Here is a 19,848-nt window from a genome sequence, read left to right on the forward strand (position 1 = left end):
TGACATAGTAATTCAGTTTTACAAGGAAACAGGAGGTAAAACTAACCCCTTTCTAGCCCAGGGAGGAGCGTGGGGAGTGTACACATGACCCACACACTGCAGCTGGCACACTAACATGTTGCGACACACACCGTGAAAGCTCTGTTTTAGGCAGTCATTCACTGCCTAAAATTTTAGTTTATGTAGTGTATTATAATACTTAATTTCAAAGCAAATCAGTCGGCCTGCTCTGAGCATGATATCACTCTTCATCTCCACAGAGATCTTTCTCTCTATTCTAAGTAAAGGTTCCCTTTTAAACTGATTCATTTTTTTAAAAGGTATGACAGCATCTGTTGATGGCTCTTCTTTTTCTCTGACAAAGTACCTTTGGTCTCCCCACCCTCACCCTCCACTCCTGGCTAGCACTTTAGTTTCCTGGCTACCTTAATTCCAGATATTGCAGATTTACAGTTTGACATTGCGCTCTCAGCAGCAGCCATCATTTCCTATTAAGACAATGCATGTCTCCCAGGATATAATATGTTTCCCCCAAATGCTGGTGCTCTTTGGCTTGATACTTAAAAAGGAGGAGCAGGAGAATATTGCCATATTCCCTTTCTAGCCCAGGGAGGAGCGTGGGGAGTGTACACATGACCCACACACTGCAGCTGGCACACTAACATGTTGCGACACACACCGTGAAAGCTCTGTTTTAGGCAGTCATTCACTGCCTAAAATTTTAGTTTATGTAGTGTATTATAATACTTAATTTCAAAGCAAATCAGTCGGCCTGCTCTGAGCATGATATCACTCTTCATCTCCACAGAGATCTTTCTCTCTATTCTAAGTAAAGGTTCCCTTTTAAACTGATTCATTTTTTAAAAAGGTATGACAGCATCTGTTGATGGCTCTTCTTTTTCTCTGACAAAGTACCTTTGGTCTCCCCACCCCCACCCTCCACTCCTGGCTAGCACTTTAGTTTCCTGGCTACCTTAATTCCAGATATTGCAGATTTACAGTTTGACATTGCGCTCTCAGCAGCAGCCATCATTTCCTATTAAGACAATGCATGTCTCCCAGGATATAATATGTTTTCCCCAAATGCTGGTGCTCTTTGGCTTGATACTTAAAAAGGAGGAGCAGGAGAATATTGCCATGCTAATAAAGAGGTTGCCTGACACCGGCCAGGAACATAGTTTATAATTATCTGCTTTTAGTTGCAGCTGGTCATGGTTGCCCATATTTCCTCTTGGAACATTTCACTATCAAATCAAATGCATTTCATGGCTGTATGTATTTGATGCTCTGTCTTGTATTTATTTGTTGCACTGTGTAGAAATACGATTTCTGTTGGGGTAGAAATGAGACTAACCTTTAGTAGCAAATGTTTCTACTCCTTGTGTGTAGAGGCACTCATGCATTAAACCCAGCCTTGCCATTGAACTTCATAATGAGCACAGACATGGGTCTTCATTTTTAATGCAACAACAGTGAACAACCTGTGTAGCGTCTGAAATAATAAGGTAGGCCACAGATTTCCCCTCCCCTGCCTTCAGTTTAGAAGTAAGAAAACAGGAAATTTGTTCTTAACAGCAGCTATGGAGATGTGATCCTATGGAATGTTATACCCTTTAACACTGCAATATTATACACATATACAATCTTATACACAAAGGGTCTTATTTAGTAGCAGTAAGACCCTTTGACCTCGTTGGGATTTGCTCGTTGGGTGCCAACTTGAATAAAATATTGGGGACAGCAGGTAAGCCTGCCCTGAATATCAATCACAAGACGCACCATTTGAATGGCAATGCCTATCAATCTTTTTTGGGGGGGCTCTGTAATATTTTTATTGGGGGACTGAAGGGACCTTGGCCCCTAGGAATTTGCTGCTCCTCAATTTCCTGAGGAGTGCTCAAAGTAGCCAACAATGACAGGATTCTGGATAAGGTCCTATTTCAAAGAACTTTAGATGGTTACTGGGGCGGGGGGGGGGGCAGGGATGACTCCCATGAGGAACTGAGAAGCACAAGGGATCTTTTGGGGTAGCAATTGGTATATACATTTTGAAAATTAAATGCACAAAAGATTGACCTACGTATGTAAAATGAGGTGGCTGTAAATTTAAAGCAAAGTCTAAGGGTTGTATCCAAATTTCATCCTGCAATGGGTCCCATTGAAATTATTTATGTCCATTAATTTACATCGATTCTGTGTAGAACTAAAGTTAGTGACAATCCCTAAGTGTCATGTCTCTTGACTTGGTGCCCCCTGCATTAAAAGTGAATTATTATTTTTTGGGCAGCCTTTGCTGCTTCTGAAGAGTGGTAAAAAAAATGTGGTAGAAGAGTTTTCTTTAAACGACTCTTAAGCTGCAGTAGAGTGACAGGCAGAACATTAACCATGACAATGACATAAATAGTATGCTTACTTTTTTTTTTTATTTCTACAGAGATCTGTTCATTCAAGATTATTCAGAGTGGAACTTGTAGCCTTAAGGGGAAACAAAATTGTATTGTTCATGTCAGTTGAAAGTTCTTTTAGAGATTTAATTACTGTATTGATAGAAGCAGTTATAAAATTACACAAATAAAAAGTCCAGCAACAGAAAGATTTAAGCAGTAAATGTGGATTACTATGTAGCAGCAATACAACATGTAGAGAAAAACAGGTTAATTCAGTTGATGCTCTTCCAAATCCTGAAAGAACCAGCTAACATCTCAGCTGAACACATTTAGGATTGTAAATGTCTCAGTTAACTATGGTTAAAGCTACACAAATTAAGTGAAAGGGAGAAGAATTTTAATTCTAAACTTTAAGTCTAAACAGGATATTACTTGAGTGTGGATCACTGTTGTCTTACTATCCCTTTCCTGGAGAGGTCACAACTGGCGCAACAGCCTAAGTTAGCTGAAAGCAGTCCAGTGCCACTGTGGACACCTGTGCTTCAAGTAGGGATGGACAAATCAATCATCTTTGGTTTCCACCAGTTTCTTGTTTTCCCAATATTAAATTCATTTCACCCCATTAGTTTACAAATATATTTAGAAAGCCTTCATGGACATTTATATGCCTTTTCATGCACAGTTCTCCAAATAGACACCTTCCCCTAATATAGATATATTTTGCCGCATTGCAAAATTTGGAGCTGTGCACATATGGAAGGATAGTTGTGTTTCAGTTCGGAAAGTGCAAATTAGGTTGAGGCATATCAAAATGTGAACTGAACAAACCCTCCATCCCTATCCTAAAGCGATAAACCTTGATCAAAGACTGCTCCCAAACTTTGAACCTCATCTTTCAGAGGGGGTACAAAACAGATTGAATTATCTGTCTGCAGTGCCTCTGTTTAATCAGGACTGAATTTATGCGGACTATGGGACCTCATAACACAAGGACCATTGGTCTGAACATTTGGGAGAACAGTTGTTCTCCCAAAGCTCCTCTCTGAATCTAATCACGTAGATAGGAGCAGAACCACACTATATCATAGTTCCTCATCTTCCAGGAGGACATTATGGTTGATTTATCAAAAACTGAAGTTCCAAGAGAATCAACAGGGCTCTACCCCCACCTTGCCAAGAAAAGATAATCCTTATATTGAAATAAAGCAGTAGAAAACTCCAGTATGATATATGTTCTATAGTAAGTATAGGAAAACTGTCATGTTAATATCCATTTGTTGGAATGAAACTTGTGTTGAAGTAGTTATAACATCATTTTATTTGATTTGACAGGCTAATCATACTCTAGTTTGTTAATAAATCAAATAGTATATCCTGATGGTTAAAGTCATTCCTTTTTTGAAATGTGATGGGTCTCTGAAATTTAAAGCAGCATGCAATGGATATTAGATGCAGCACTGACAAAATTTAGAAGCACCTGTCACTCTTTGAGCTCTAAAAATGAGAAGCTGAACGTCTAACACAATACTGAAGGAATTAAAGAATGGCAAGGCCTTGCTGGTGCACTTATTCACTACAGTCTTGTACACCTTAATCCTGTATGACTAGCAGTCACTCACTTATATAGTCTTCCGGAGCCTATCTGAATTTACAAGTGCCAGGAAAGATTAAGATTTATTTGGAAGGATTGTGGAAGAAAAGAACATTACTTCAATCATGTCTGACAGGGTGCAAGTTGGAAAATTCTGAAGTGTTTTGCAAATTCAGTGATGTGATATGTTTATGGACACATATCAAGTAATGTAGCCAGTAATGTAAATAAACAACTTATTAACTTAATTTTAAATTAAATCAACTATATTTCTGAAGCTGAAGTGCTGCTTGAATTATGGGGAGAAAGTCTGGGACCTTAATTAAATTCAAAGGTCTGCCCTTGCCTCATTCCAACTTGTGGTTTCTCCAGGGCCGTCTTAAGCGTATCTGGCACCCTGGCGCCGTGGTGCGACGGATCCCTCTGGCGCCCCCCGCCCCGTTTCCCAACGTGGCAGGCACAGCTGTGCAGCACCCCCCTGGCGACCCAGTGCCCTGGCCCCCTGCGCCACCCAGCCTGGCCGTAGGGCCGGTCCTGGGTTTCCCCATGGTCTTCTAAAACAGTAACTAAGGAAGGCGCCATTAAGGTGGTCTTGTCTGATCACCTCTTATTAGAAGAGCTGTGTGTTGAAGCCACAGCCAGTATATTGTGTCCTCCCTCAAAGAGGGCACATGTTGCGGTGAGACCTGGCAACCAAACCCTTGTGTTGTGGGTGGGTACAATTGGATAGCCACATCACCCGAATGGTAGGTCCCTTGATGCTGGGTTCGATCTGACCAATGGGCACAAGCCAAAATGGATCAAGGGACCTATATATGCCAATGCACGTGACCCCGAGCTTCCTCTCTTGGTCAGTGCATTGGAACACCGGCCCACCTCTCCCTATATTCAGGGCTTGAACGCTTGACCTTGCTATGCCGTTGTCTGTCATCTGTCGTTGGGACGGGCATGGCAGGAATTTCCCCCACTTGGCTGATTGGCTGGTGCCATTTGGGTTTTGCCTGCTGCGTAGCAAATCATCACAACTTGTAAGGTTGTGGGCAGGCTCTGGTTCAGGTGATAGGGATGGGGGAACGCTCTCACCATCCTTATGCGAAGGGGTATTCCATTAAAGCAGGGGTCCCCAGACTTACCGTGCGGCGGGCCGGTGCCCGCCGCGCCGACCGTGCGGCGGGCCGGAGGGCGGGGGAATGCGCGCCCGTGCGCATGCGCACACGCACACGGGCGGGGAAAAAATCGCCGAAAATTGCTTGTGCGCATGCGTATGGGCCTCCCCCGACCCGGAAGTGCACCAGAAATGACCTCTTCCGGGTCGGGAGAGGCCCATACGCATGCACACAAAGGATTTTCGGCGATTTTTTGCCTATTTTTTAGATCGTCGCTGCGCCGCTCGCCGTGAGAGCGGGCGGCGGCAGCGGGCGGCGGGGGTCGTCGCGGGCCGGATTGGAAGGCCGATTGGGCCGCATCCGGCTCGGGGGCCGTAGTTTGGGGACCCCTGCATTAAAGTAATCCAGAGACTCAATGGTTTGGTCAACCCTGCGAGGGGTTGTGTCTGTGCCTGAGTCCAGGGGGACATCTGGGTGGTGGACATAGCAGGTCCCTGGCTTTCCGCCATTCCAGGTGTTCACCCTATGCTGACCGGTATGATGGAGCTCTGGGTCAGCGCTACCTGCCACGGTGCAGGGAGCTAGTCGAACCAGAGCCTATGCAACCACTCACTTGCTGTAATCAATAAAGTTGTGGCCTAAATTCTGCCAAAAACCAAAACTAAAATTTGAGTCTTGTCTGAATTTATTTAAGGGGGAGGTTTAAAGGTCTGAACACGCAAAACCAAACAATGCTTACACAGTGGCAACAAGAAGCCAGTAAATAATGTAACAGAGATATAATATAGGGAGGAAGCAACTAGCATGTTTGGTTTGGGGACTTGAAACTCATACTGCATAAAACTACATACAAAATACAGTATAATATTGTCAACGCCTAAATGCAATCCTTGTGGGTCTGTGTGAAGACGGAGTTTATTTTGGGTTGAAATGTGTACTGGTGACATTTGTCCACTTCCCAATACCAAATCACATGGGTTTTTGACTGCTTTCCGGTGCTAAGATGCTCCTCGAATAAACTGGGTGCATTTTTTCCTTGAAGAAAATATACACAAAGAGAATTTAATATACAAAGGGAGGTTTTTCCCCCCCTATGAGAGATAATATTATTCCCCTTTATTCTGCGTAATATGTAGATGACTTTAGATGATGAAGTTGTGATGGAAAATTGATATGACTCTTCAACACAAAAAAATTATTTGTCCCCGTATGGACATATTAACACTATTATTTCAGCTGCGTGCTATAAATTTTCATTTCCAGGGAAATTGATCCTATTTCTCTGATAGATTCAAAATTCACATAATTTTCTTTCACAATGTAATAAATCCCAATACAACAAATCAGAATTTGCTAGATTATGTGATGCCTTGAAGAACTTTTGGCAAAACTGAAGTTGTGCTATGTTAAAATATCAGCCTTTGCCAACTCTGGTAGAATACATATGGATAGTGTTAGAAACTCAGATATATATGCTACGCATGAAATGGTTCCTTAAGCCAGGGCTACAGTCGCCAAAACGGAATGTCTAGTTGCCAATTTGGGGTCGGGCAACTTGAAAGTCATATTTTTCGGTACAACTTTTTGTTCCTGAAATTTGCTCTGATTGTGCAGATAAAATATCACAGATAGGATTCTACAGGATTTGTTGCAAGTGTGTGAAAACAGTCGAGATCCAAGGATCCCCATGCATGCACCTCCAGATGGTGGAGATGTCAGGTGTCATCCTGACACCCAGACATCTTTGCTTGGTCACAAGTGGCTGGTAGCCAGGTGTGAAATGCAGATGGGGTTAAAGTCGAAAACATTTGGAGCATACCAGGTTGACAGAGGCTACTAAATCAGTATCAAACTTTATTTCAGTCACAGACCAGCATTATATATTATGCTGATGTAGTCTACTACTTTTGGTCATTAAGAAATAATGTCCTGGAAACCCCAGAAGGCTACCTAATATTATCTGTAACACAGAGCATAATCAGACAGCCGTTTATTGCAGAGCAGCAGACCACGGAATATGCCTCTGGTGCCCAGCTATAAAATGAACTTTTTACATGTTTAAAATGTGTTCCAGTCTTTACGTCTCCCTAAATGAAGTGAAGCCAAAAGATTTTGTTGTAACTATAGGCCTGTCAGCACTTCCTTTGTACACATAAAATTAATTATGTTATCCATAAAATCCTATCAGCCATGGGAAGGAAATAATTAAATCCCAAAATGATTATTAATTTAAATAACTATTGTGATTGCCTATCAGATATGCAGCTATCTGATTTTTGAGTTGACTGATGTTGATGGGTTGACAGGAATGAAAGACTATCTTACGCCATGTAAGAATTGTTTATGGATGGATACAAACAGTAATAGGAGAAGTGTGGAGCTAATCACTGAATAACATGGTTATTGCTACAGGGAATTCTGAAGTGGTATTTATTTTTTAGCTTCTGTGTAAAGCGATGAGTATTTTATCTTACCATGTTGTAAGCCAGGCATAGGCAAACTCAGCCCTCCAGATGTTTTGGGAATATAACTCCAATCATCCCTAGCTGACAGGACCAGTGGTCAGGGATGATGGGAATTGTAGTCCCAAAACATCTGGAGGGCCGAGTTTGCCTATGCCTGTTGTAAGCATTATGACAGATATTTGACTAAGTCATGTTCTGAGTACACTTAGTCCATTCACTTTAGTGTGTCTACTCTGAGCATGACTTAGTTGGATACCACCTTATATTCCGTTTCCAACATTTGATGCATGTTTTGTTTCTAATGCAAGGTCAATCAATGGTCTCTTCTGGAATAGTGTTTAAGTCATTCTTGTGCATTAGTTTCAAACATGTATGCTGATTAATTCAAATAGCCTCCTAAACCAGTACCTTTGTACGTTACATAATCATTTCCAATAATGTTTATTAACACATCACAGACTTGTGTTAATCATATTTGTTAGGCCTATTCTTGTTATAAAATACATGGAGGTTCTTTCCAATAAATATTGGTGGGCTGTGTTACGGGATGTGTAGCACTGGACATCATGTACACAACACCATATATTTATTTAAAACTATCCCTCCTTTCTACCTGGCTGCAGACCCCCAAGGTGGCTGACAATAAGGGAAAATTAATACAGTTAATGAGTTCTAAAACTCTGGGAGAAAATGTTTCAAGATGCCCCCTCTCCTGGTGTTAGATGCCCGTTCCTCTTCCTCCTCCTCCTCCTGCTGCTGCTGCAAACCTGCTGATTTTCAGATGTTTCACTGTGAGCACTTTGGAAGGTGGGAAGAACAGCTTCCCAAAGTGTATAACCTAGCAACCACTCCCTGGGGCATATTGACCTCAACCAGGCAGCTGGAACAATCTACAACTTTGGCCTCTTCCCAGTAGTGGAGTATTGATAAGGGCTCATGGTGCACAATGTTGGAAAACTACCCCTCCCCAGAACTGCTAAAAATGTGACTGTTCTGCAGTCCGTACTCTGTTGCCCACTTCTCTTTGGGCTTAAATGTATGTCTATTCACATGCAATGCCATTTTACATTTTTGAGGGTGGTTTGACATACCAGCATGACAGTTGGATGGGGTAGTATGATGATAGGACAAGTAACATGGAAAATATTAAGAAAATTAGGGGTACAGTACGGGCGTGCTGATAAATGGATTAAATAATGATTCATGAACAAAAGTAGAGCGAGAAACACAAATGCTGAAATAAAAGCATGCAGTTGCACGGATGTGAATAGTACTAAGCAACATGATTCTTGAATAGTTCATAATTATGAGCAGTAGGAAAGGTAGCAGCCCACTAGCCATGATCTCATATCACAATGAACACTCCACTTGAGGCTTAAAGAATTAGAAGGAAAGGGTTTTTTGAACAGAATTATGTGACAGAGCATGCTATAAAATCATAAGCTTTGAAAACAGTTTTTTTAAAAAAATATCTCAGATTGGAGAGGGGAGAGACTCTTCTAACATTTAAAACCTGTTGCTATTTCCTTTTGCCCTTAACCCAAGAAAATAGTAGCACACACTGAGAACTGTTTTTCAAGCTTGTTTCTAAGGCCAGTGAAAGTTCAAGCCGTCAGAGAGGATTTAGAGAAAGGTCACCTAGTTTTCCTTAACTAGCATGAGTAGGATGTCCTGCCCTGCATTTGATTTTATAAAATACCCTTTATAGCTGTGTGGTCTGTGTACAGACATACTTGAGGTATGACTGTCTTGGGCATCCCTGTCATGCATAAAGCAGCCTACCCCCCTTTATTTGCACATTTTCATATTCCATAACCCTGACATTTATTTATATTTTTTTAATGCTGCAGATGAAAAATATGCATATGGTCTCAGAAATGGTGCCAAAACAACACCAGGCAAATTGAAGAAGAAACAACCAGTGGTAGCTTCAAAACAAATCTGGGTACAAAAATGATGTGCATATTTGGATAACATAAAATTTCACTGAGCTCATTGAAAACTAGGTTATTTTTACGAACAGTGTAGAAGCAAGCAAATATAATATGTGCATTATGTTGTTTCTATAAATGCACATGTAATTAAACTGTTATGTGATTTCCTAAAGTTAATGACATGACTTGGAGAGATGCCTGAGCTGATGGAAATGGTATAGAATAATGTGCAAAGTAATTTGATTAATAATTGATCTGAGATTAATAATTCAGATGAGATTAATTTGCATAAAATGATGCATTAATATGCAAGAGGCTAGCATTCAAGTGTAAGAAATGAGAGAGGGATTTCACACAGTCGAAATTGTTGGTCAGACATTTTGTTGTTCCTTTCACTATCCAGAAACACTGCTTACTCTTAAAAAAGACAAGAATAGTTATCTGTTGATCTCTTTTAAAGTTTAGTTTAGCTATACCAGCTAACTTGAGAAAATAACTTTCCAGTGTTTGGTTTGCACTTCCTAGTGAAACGGTCATTTATGACTTTGCCTACCAACCCTTTTCCCATTAATTGTCTGTTTTGAGAACTGCCTATCCATCTCACAAACATGCCTTGAGGTGTGTGTCATGGTGCACCTTTGTGCACTTGGCTTCGCTTACCCTTAGGCACCAATTCTTCAAGTTAAATCATAGTGCATGTTATGACCATCTGGAATGGAAGCAGTAGAGGGAGAGCCAAACAGAGCTGGTCTCTCAGCACAGCTGAGAACATGTGGACAGTGTTACAAGAATGAGAAGAGACAGGAGGAAGGCAGTAACTGCTCATTTAGCAGAACCCAACCAAAGGTCATTTTAAAAAAGCTGTGTACATCCAAGTATTTATGAAGTTTAAAGTCCCACCTCCCTGAAATAGTCATGGCTGCAACAACTCTCAGTTTTTCATAGCTTTAAATGTACACTTTACTTTTGGGAAGAAAGAAAAGGAAAAAAAATACTAAGTGTAGGACAAATGATAACACTCACAGAGGTTTTTTTTTAAAGGCTTTGATTGTCATTGCTTGGAAGGAAATGCAGGATAATGGAGTAGCCGGTTATTCTGTGTATGGCCTGAACTTCAAGGGCTGGTCAATCCTGGAGACAGAAAACTGGTCTTGACGTACTGTTGCTCTGACCAAACTTTGACATTCTTATTTTAATATCTGCACCATCCCAAAGTGCTGTTGTTAGTTGCTGCTCGTTAGTCTTAATGATTTCACAAACTGTCTCAGCCATTCAAGATCATTTTGCCAAAAAGCACCTACATAATATATACTAAAACAGAATCTGGACAGTATCCTCTTCTGCCCTACATATGCATAATTCTGTCTTCGTTAAAGTACGCTGCAGAAATTGTCATTGATTTCACCTTAGTCATAATGTCACAGACTATGCACATAAAGTTTAAGGAGCCAGAAAGTATTATATGGCAATCATGTTTTATCCCTGTATAATTGTATTTTAATGAATTGCTTTCTACTCCAAATTATTTTCTTTTGCTTGATTTACTTGACAGCATGTACAGAATAGCAGACTGAATTTGACATATGATATAGGATCTGACTACTGTGGAATTCTGAAAAATCTCTTAACATTATAATTAATTAATCAAAAGAAGTATGCTTTTTTCTACCACGTTGAGGTTTTTTTTCCTCAAGCAGTATATAAATTCTACAGAATAAAAAAGTTCGCCTAATAGACTTTTTAAAAAGTATATATTTTATTGGCTTTTTGTTTTTCCTTAATAAAATCAATTAGTAAAAGTAATAAAATACATAGCTGCAGTGGATCATAGTAATTTGTTGTGCAGTATCATGCAGTTAAAGTTACTGCAATTAGAACACAAACTAAATTGGGGAAGGAGGGAGAAAAACGGGTAGAATAGATTCTGACAACGTTCACACAAACTATTCCAAGTACAGATTCCAAACGTATGAGTGTTTGTTCTTTTTGTGATACACTTTGTTACATATTTTGTATTTTCATATTGTAATTTTAATGTTGTAAACTACCCTATGATCTTCAGACGAAGGGTGGTATATGAATCAAATGAATGAACATAGCTTGTTCATATGTTTCAAAGGTAGATAAGTCTACTGTTGTGACACCAGCTCTTTGACCAACAAGCTTTATGTGCTTCACTTTTTTCTTTTAATTAAAAAGGGGTAGACATCCAGAGGGGAAAAAACCAAACATTTGGCAACCCCAGCTGCCATTGCACTCAGTGTGTTTTGACTGTATGCAATTTTGGCTTTTTGGACTATCCCTAGAAGGTAAGCCCCATGTGAGTTGAGGCTCTCCTGTACTGCCATTCTTCTGAAGGGGGCAGGCTGAACTGATCCTTGCAACAGGGAAAAGAGCAGAAAGTCCCCATCCAGGCTTGCTATAGTCAGCCCCTGGTCATTCGACTCTTCCATAGCACAATTCCCCCCCCCCTTTACAGGGGTCCCACAACAAAGCTTCTCGTGGGAGTAGAAGTAAAGATAATATTTAACAGCCAGCCTTTCCCGAAACATCCTTGGTGACTGTAACTGATAGCAGAGAAACATAAAAAGACCCTAGAAGAGGCCCATGGCATAGGTTTTGCAGGCACGTGGTTTTGCCAGTGTGAGGTGCTTGCCAAGAGGTAAGCTTTGTGATAACCCTCCAGATTTGACCCTGCGAAATCACCTTTGTCAGTAGGCACTTTGCATTTTTATTTTGAGGCAGGAATGTGGAGGGGAAGTGCCCCAAGGGAATTTGTAGAATAAGGAATTAATATGTTGGAGTTACTTAATGTGTCGTGCAGATACCCTGCGGCTTGTGCATGTGAGCAGCCACCATGGGACTTTGGGGGGCCCTTTCATCAATAAATATTGAGGGGCTATGACCCCACCCCAACTTGGCACCTATGGTGTGGGTCACCCCTCAGGACAAAGATGAATCTGGGTAGTGCATTAATTTTTTTCACATTAACCTGGCCCCACAGTCTCAGGGGTAAATCTGCCTGCACTGCAAATAAAAGAGCTTAATTAAAACTCAACTAAAAACCCATGAGTTTTGACCAAACTGTAGGAGGCAGTGGAAGATAGGAGTGCCTGGCGTGCTCTGGTCCATGGGGTCACGAAGAGTTGGACATGACTAAACGACTAAACAACAACAACAACAAAAACCAACCACATCCTGTTTTTCTGGTATTTCACATCATGAAGCTCTGCCTATGACACCGGAAGGCCATGCCCTATAAATCTCAGGCTTTATGATATGGAAGACCTGATAGTCTTAAATAGAAACAACTAATGCATGTAATAAAAAAGTTCCCAGTATGGGGGAAAAAACACATTGCTTTATACTATTGAAGTTTTGTTTTACCATTGTACAGCCTCTAGTCATTGCTGACCTAGCCAGCAGCTAGAGGTGAATGTTGTCGTGTTCTTCAGAAGGAACAGTAAATCAACATGTTTTACATCTTGTTTTGAAACTATAAATCTGATCTCTTATCATTTTGGGGGAATATATATAGTTATGGGAATACTTCAAGCCTGCTTTTGCTTCGAGCATGGAAGAGAGGGCAAGAAGAAGGGCTATGCGACCAGACAGGACATTAGTCCTCCCACCAAGAGAAGAGGCAGACTGGTGGAAACAGCACCTGATGTCATGATCAGTAGAAGGAGCAGGAGGAGGAAGGGCTGGCAAGTAGTGAAGGTGCTGAGCCTGCCAATAAATACTGGTTAGGATTCTGCATGTGCTACTTGCCTCTGAATACCAGTTGTTGGGAATCATGAGTGAGAAACTGCTGTTGGGTTCATGGTCTTCTTGGAGGCATCTGGTTGGCCATATGAGAAAGAAGACGCTGGACTAGATAAATCTTTGGTCTGATTCTGCAGGAGTCTTATGTTATTATGAGGTATGGTAAGCCTGCACCCACGTCACCTGCTGTAGTTCAGGTAGTACAAATTCCAGCCGGATATGGATGTCAGGAGGAAGAGAAAGGTGTCAGTCTCTATAATCTTGTCACACCAGACGTTCAGCATGATTTCTCCTTTTTTTTTTTTTAAAAAAAAGCAATCTCATCTGTCAATAAGCATAACTGGCATCATCCTGTAAGTAAGTGCGTGGCATAGGCTGAAGAAAATCAATTGAGCACCTAGGGCTTATGAATCGGTGAGGAATTTGTCGGAATGCGCTCCTGGGGGGACGGCAGACCCCCAGTACCTCTGAGTGTATCCGGGAAGGCACGTCTCTGGAATGGAATTCCCCTTCACTCCAGAGTGCCTCTCTGCGACACTCCTCCTTGGAAAAGTGCACACAGTTCTTCTGGCATCTCGCAGCAAGAAGAAAGAAACATCCGTAGGTCTAATCTACGTTTTATTTACAATATATACAGAGGATCCATAAGCACGTCTGTGTTCTCCAGCTTCAGCAAAACTAGACCTCAAACATACACTGCAGAAGTGAAAGTACAATCCAATAATATTCTCAGACGGAAGAGATAAGACAGTCTTCCGTTCCCACACTCTTCTCAGACAACTCATGTGATTCACACCAATCACACTACCCTGCATCGGGTACACAACATCATAACAGAATTAGCCCCAACACCCAGTAAACAAATGGCATGGCCAGCTTAGACACTGTTGAGAGGTGGAGACACAATCTCAACTCCCTATTTGTCTGCTCTTGGTATTGTCAAAGATGCCCTACCAACTGGGGGCTCTGTGAATCTGGTCTGTAGTAGTAAGGAAATATGAACTTTTGCTAATAATACAGCATGCTAATATCTAGATTAGAGTATATATTAAGAGCTAATTTAGGGCATCAACCCTCCTGGTACAAGCACAAGCACTCCACACATGGAAAGAATTTTACGTGACTCACTGGTGGCTTCCAGCTTTCAAAATATTCCGTCCAAAAGTCCAAAAATAACTGGCTATTCCATTATCCAGCATTTACTTCCAAGCAATGACAACCCAACTCTGAATTTTTACCTCTGTGAGTTTTCTTGCATTCTGAAAATGGTACATGTTGCACATACATTCATTTATGTATCCATTTTTGGGATTTAGTTATGCCTGTTTTATGGACTCCCAAATCCTTTTGAATTAAGCAAGGCAAAACTAAATGTTCAGAAACGGCCTTTGTGACTTCAAGGTAGTGTCTTGTTTGTTTTTGCCTTAAGAGAGAAAGATGACCTTTCCTTGTTTGCCCATGTTTTGGCTGAGCTGTATGTAATAAATAATAAAATTGCACAGGAAAGGTGTCAGGAACATGACCACAGAACGCATGCCCTCAATCTGTTTTCTCCCAGGTAATCTGCTTGTTCGATTGCTAACAGACAGGTAGGGTGTGGGGGGGGGGGAGGTGATTTACCACGATGTCAAAAGCAAGGTATCAGTGAAGGTCATTGCCAGGAATTTTGCTTGGTCAGTGATCCAGGGGAATCAATCTTGAGGAAAGGGCAACCAGGCAAATTGAGACGAGAAAAGGTAAGGCACAAGGTGAATCTGTGGCTGTTGTTTTACGGTACTACCTAACAATGAGAATCTGAGAGTTGTGAATGCATCAGTAAAGTAGGGTTCTTACCAATGTAGTCAAAGCCTGATGTTCAGGTTAGGGGAAGGGCCATGGTTTAGTAAGAGAGCATAAGGTCTTGTGCAAATGTTTTGCAATTCTATCCCTTACATCTTCAGGTAGGGCTGGGAAACTTTCCTACAGGAAAGTTTCCTATCAGACAATTCTGATATCCTGGATAACTGCTTCCAGTCAATGTGGAGAATAATGAATTAGATGGACCAATTATATAACATGTATAAGGAAGTTCCTAAATCTGCAAATCCCACAAAGTGCATAATTGACAGTTTTTGTCCAGATTTCAATAATCTAGCTGCCAGCAATAGCTTGGTGAAATCGTCGCTGGGGAAGAACTATCCTTCTTCTTAACACTGGAATCTGAAACAGCACTAAATTAATCTTACGGTAGCAGAATTGGCTTTTCAAGCACACACACACACACACACACACACACACACACTAATATGAATTTTTTTTCTTGGGCTATTCGCCTTCTATCAACTCTCCCATAGTCCTCATTTTAGAGCTCCTCAATTGTCTGGCCTTGAGATGTCTGGTAATCTTTTTAAGCACTATCTTTCCAAAATCACATAAGTAAGGGATTTTTTTAAAGGGTGAAATGCCAAGCAGGCATAATCAAGCAGACATTATAATAGAAGAGGTAGCATACACAAGCTAAGAAGAGGCAAATTGGTTCACTTGGAACGAAGGATAATATTTCAGGCCTAATTGAATAAAGGTGGAAGAGTGTTTGGAAAGGAAACATCATATTTTATTCTAGTGAAGACAACGAAAAGTAAAATGGAATATAAAATGTGTAGAAAAATCCAGATACATAAGGATTTGTTTCAAACAATACAAATTTTCCCTATTCAAGCGGTTCTGGCTCTTGCCATGCTTATCTGGGAAAAAGCAAACAAACAGAATATTTACCTATGTTTTATGGACAGATGACCATAGTATTTCATTTAAATGCAGTGTAGTTTAGACCCTGAATAATACAAACTTTTTCATAAACAGAATACAAAGCAGGAAAAGGTACTATCATCAAAAGTGCAATAGAATAGGAAAACGTAATCTAAATGTATGCTACAGTAACTAATATTTTGCTAATGAAGTATAAAAAGAAATCAGCTGAAATTAAGTATAAGATCAAAACTTGAATCCAAAAATGTTATTATGTAATCATGAATTTGACAGTAAAAATCTATTTAGTCTGCATCATATGCTGGTATGTGAGGTTCACTAGACTCATTCTCCTATATGATGCGTCTAGCCTCTTGTACACATTCAATATGGGAATGCATTTTCAAGGAAGAATCAACTTGTTTTCATTGTAAAAATAAACCATTGTTTTAAAAAAGCCATTAGATTTAAAAAGCACTAAACATATTCAGAACTATCCTGTAAAATACTTCTCTGGATTCCTGATTCACCTTGAATTACAGTAATTCATTAAAAAATAAATAAACTGATTTTTTATTATTATCAAAAGGACACCGACACTTCTGTTTTAAGTTTACTGTATTATTGTCAGTTTATTGAACAGTTTGTTGTACTCTTTTCCCTTGAGAGTGGTCTGAACAGATGGGAAGCTGAGCATCACAGCAGTACCTAAAATATGAATTGCAGTTTGAAAGTCTTATTCTAGGACAAAAAATACTGCTATATAAATATGACACATAATAAAGAAATTGCATGCAGGTCTTGGAAATGAGTTTGCAAACGGAAAATAAATGTTTTCAACAGCTGTTTGAACTCATACCTCCACAGTGGAAAGCGGCTTAATTTGCATAATAATCTCTAAAGCAAAAATATTATGTTCCTTGCTGATCGAAGGAAAAAAGTTATGTTTCAATGCCAATTACTGTTTACCTCATTTTTTAATTACTATTTGGTATCTAATGAAAGAGAGTAAAACACTTGGTGTGGGAGGGAAGCTGGGGACAGCTTAGTCATTGCCTCCAGGTATTAAAAAGCATTTTTATGCTGAAGAAACTAAAGTAGCCTTCTTTTGTTTCTTTAAAAATATGTTTACATTTTTATCTGTCTTTGTTAAAGTGTTATTGCTAACCATTCAATATACAAATGCTTTCATATTGTAGAATTATCCATTCTGTCACTTTGACGTGCGCTCCCACAAACTTTAAACAGGAGTTAGGCTTCTGGAACCATTATTTGACAGTTTCCTCTAAAAGAACATAATTGCAGGTAGTAATTTACTTCAAAACAGGATAACAAAGCACATAGATAGCACATTTTCCCCACTCCTTTCACAAGAAACAAGTTTATCTTCCTTAGTTCTACAGAGAATCCCTAAAACCAATCGTTTTAGCAGTCTACTTCCAATATATGCTGGATTTACAGGGGGAAATTACCTTTAGAAGTCTTTCTACCCACCTGGGCACCAAATAATTGAAGGAGCTTCTCTTATTTATTTATATTCATTTAGAGCATCTGTACATTGTACATTCAGCTAAAAACGCTCTCAGAGTGGCTTACATATAGTCAAAACAAGATAGTCTAACTCTAATACACACAAGGGAAAAAGGACAAGGATCGGAGATGAAACTCAGGTATTGATTCAATGATTCTATAGAACAGGGAATATACAGATCAAAATAGAGCATTTGGGTTGACTTTAAAAATAATTTTACCACTACACCTTTAAGAACATCTTTGGATAAAATCAAAGGCTTCTCTAATCCAGCATCTGTTTTCCCACAGTGTCTGATGCCTATGGACAACTGCTCTCTCCTGCTGTTGTTCATCAGTTTCCATATTGAGAAGCATGCCATCTTTGATGTAGCCTGTAGCCAGATAGGCACTGAGAGTCATATCCTCCATGAATTTGTCCTTTTAACAAAACATACAAATCAAGAGACATCACAATAATCTGCTTTTCTCTCCCGCCCCCCCCCCAAAACACAGCAGCTTTCTTGTTTCTTGATTACAAGGGGAAGAGGGGAAACTATCATGTGTGGTTGTCTTATCATGGAATACACACAAGCCACTCCTAATGCTTCATTGTAACCTGAAAGCAATAGGAACACTTGTGTAGTTGCCCTTTACCTTGGCTCAATTGTTATAAACCTAGCTGCAGTTTTTAGCTCCACCATCGGAGCCCCAAGGTGGGAGGTAGTGCTGCTTCTTTCTCAACTTTATCCTGAAAACTAGCCAGTTTTCAACCAATTACTAACGGGATTTGGCCAGATAATGATGGAATACTGGCCCACAGGGCCGTCTTAAGTATATCTAGCGCCCTGGCACCGTGGTGCGATGGATCCCTCCGTTGCCCCCCCCCGCCCCGTTTCCCAGCATGGCAGGCAGGCAGGCGCAGCTGCGCGGCGGGCAGGCGCTGCCCAAGCGTGGTGCCCCCCCTGGCGGCCAGGCACCCTGACGCCCTGCACCACTCAGCCTGGCCGTAGGGCCGGTCCTGCTGTCCCAGCAGCTAGGCTGCAAGAATCAATCTGTTTCTGAGGTAGGATGGGACTACTCCATTTGATTAACAAAACTGTGTATTACACTAGATCAGGCATCCCCAAACTTCGGCCCTCCAGATTTTTTGGACTACAAGTCCCACCATCCCTGACCACTGGTCCTGTTAGCTAGGGATCATGGGAGTTGTAGGCCAAAACACCTGGAGGGCTGCAGTTTGGGGATGCTTGCACTAGATCATAAAAAGCAGGGTAAAATGGAAAATTGCTTGGGAATTTTAGATAGTAGATGGAATTCAAATGTCTGGCAGTTTGTCAGATTCATTAAGATACATGAAAAGCCCTAAGGTGGCAGCAACTAGGTGGCAATGTCTTGGTGTGCAGTAGAGGTGTTTCCCCCCTTCTGTACACTGGAATCCATTAGTTTAATGCCATTGCTCCTCAAATACTATTGCTGTCTGTAAACTTTATTTTCAGTGCAGAATTTCACACTTGTCAGATTCATGGCCTGTGTGATATTGGTGGCTGCATCAAATGATGTCAACACTTTCTTGAAATAGCCTATGTTTTGCATACTATTTTACTGCCTCCACCAACTATTTTGTGAAGGAGAAAGTCATCCATGAAGCTCTGAATTTTTGTGTTAAGTTTAGGCAATAGGTTAAACATACTAATTGTGCATATGTCTGTCCGTCTATCTATAGAGGTATGTGCATGCAGTGCTATGTTTCTAGAAAAGGAGGTGCCAGAACTCACCATGAATGCCTCCCTTGTTCTCTTATAATGGCAAAGGCACCCAACTGAGAGGTGACAGAACTGAGTTCCAGTGAGTTCCGGCAGGAAAAAACCCTGTGTACGTATATGTAAATGGGTGTATGTTTCCACTAGTCTATCCGTAGTTGATACAAGCACTGCCTATTTGCTATTGAACAGGATTCTGGATAATTTCCCTATTACAAACTTTCCCTCTATATTTTAAGAGCTCAATTCATCAGTCTAATGACACAAGTGATCAGACTGAGATTATCTGAGAGCCATACCAAGCTTGCATCCTGTTGTGTGGTAAGCAAAGTAGCTGAACCAACACAATGAGGGACATCAGTATTGCCAAGTTTGGAATGGTCTAATACTTTGTTAGGGTGCTCTAGCACAGAAATGAAACGAGATTATGTTTGGCATGATCATAGCTGCCAAGTTTTCCCTTTTCTCGCGAGGAAGCCTATTCAGCATAAGGGAAAATCCCTTTAAAAAAAGGGATAACTTGGCAGCTATGGGCATGATCAAGACTAGGAATGCTAATCAAGTTTTGATCATCTCTTTTCATTATCACTGAGTCCTCATG

The 19,848-nt window shown here is 40.6% G+C and overlaps 1 protein-coding gene across 4 annotated transcripts in view; it reads left to right on the forward strand.

Moving 5' to 3' along the window:
* The window catches only part of IMMP2L (inner mitochondrial membrane peptidase subunit 2), a 462,410-nt gene that overhangs the window by 57,315 nt on the left and 385,247 nt on the right, over positions 1-19,848 (forward strand). Inside the window, exon 4 of one of the 4 annotated variants that reach the window (XM_060279596.1) lies at positions 9,400-10,523. The exons of the other annotated variants lie outside the window; for them this stretch is intronic. Within the exon in view, the coding sequence (XP_060135579.1) occupies positions 9,400-9,403 (4 nt within the window). The 3' untranslated portion in view covers positions 9,404-10,523. Of the gene's footprint in view, positions 1-9,399; positions 10,524-19,848 lie in introns of those variants that run through there. 4 annotated transcript variants of the gene reach the window in all.

The sequence above is a fragment of the Zootoca vivipara genome, chromosome 10, assembly GCF_963506605.1.
Source record: "Zootoca vivipara chromosome 10, rZooViv1.1, whole genome shotgun sequence".
Taxonomy (NCBI): domain Eukaryota; kingdom Metazoa; phylum Chordata; class Lepidosauria; order Squamata; family Lacertidae; genus Zootoca; species Zootoca vivipara.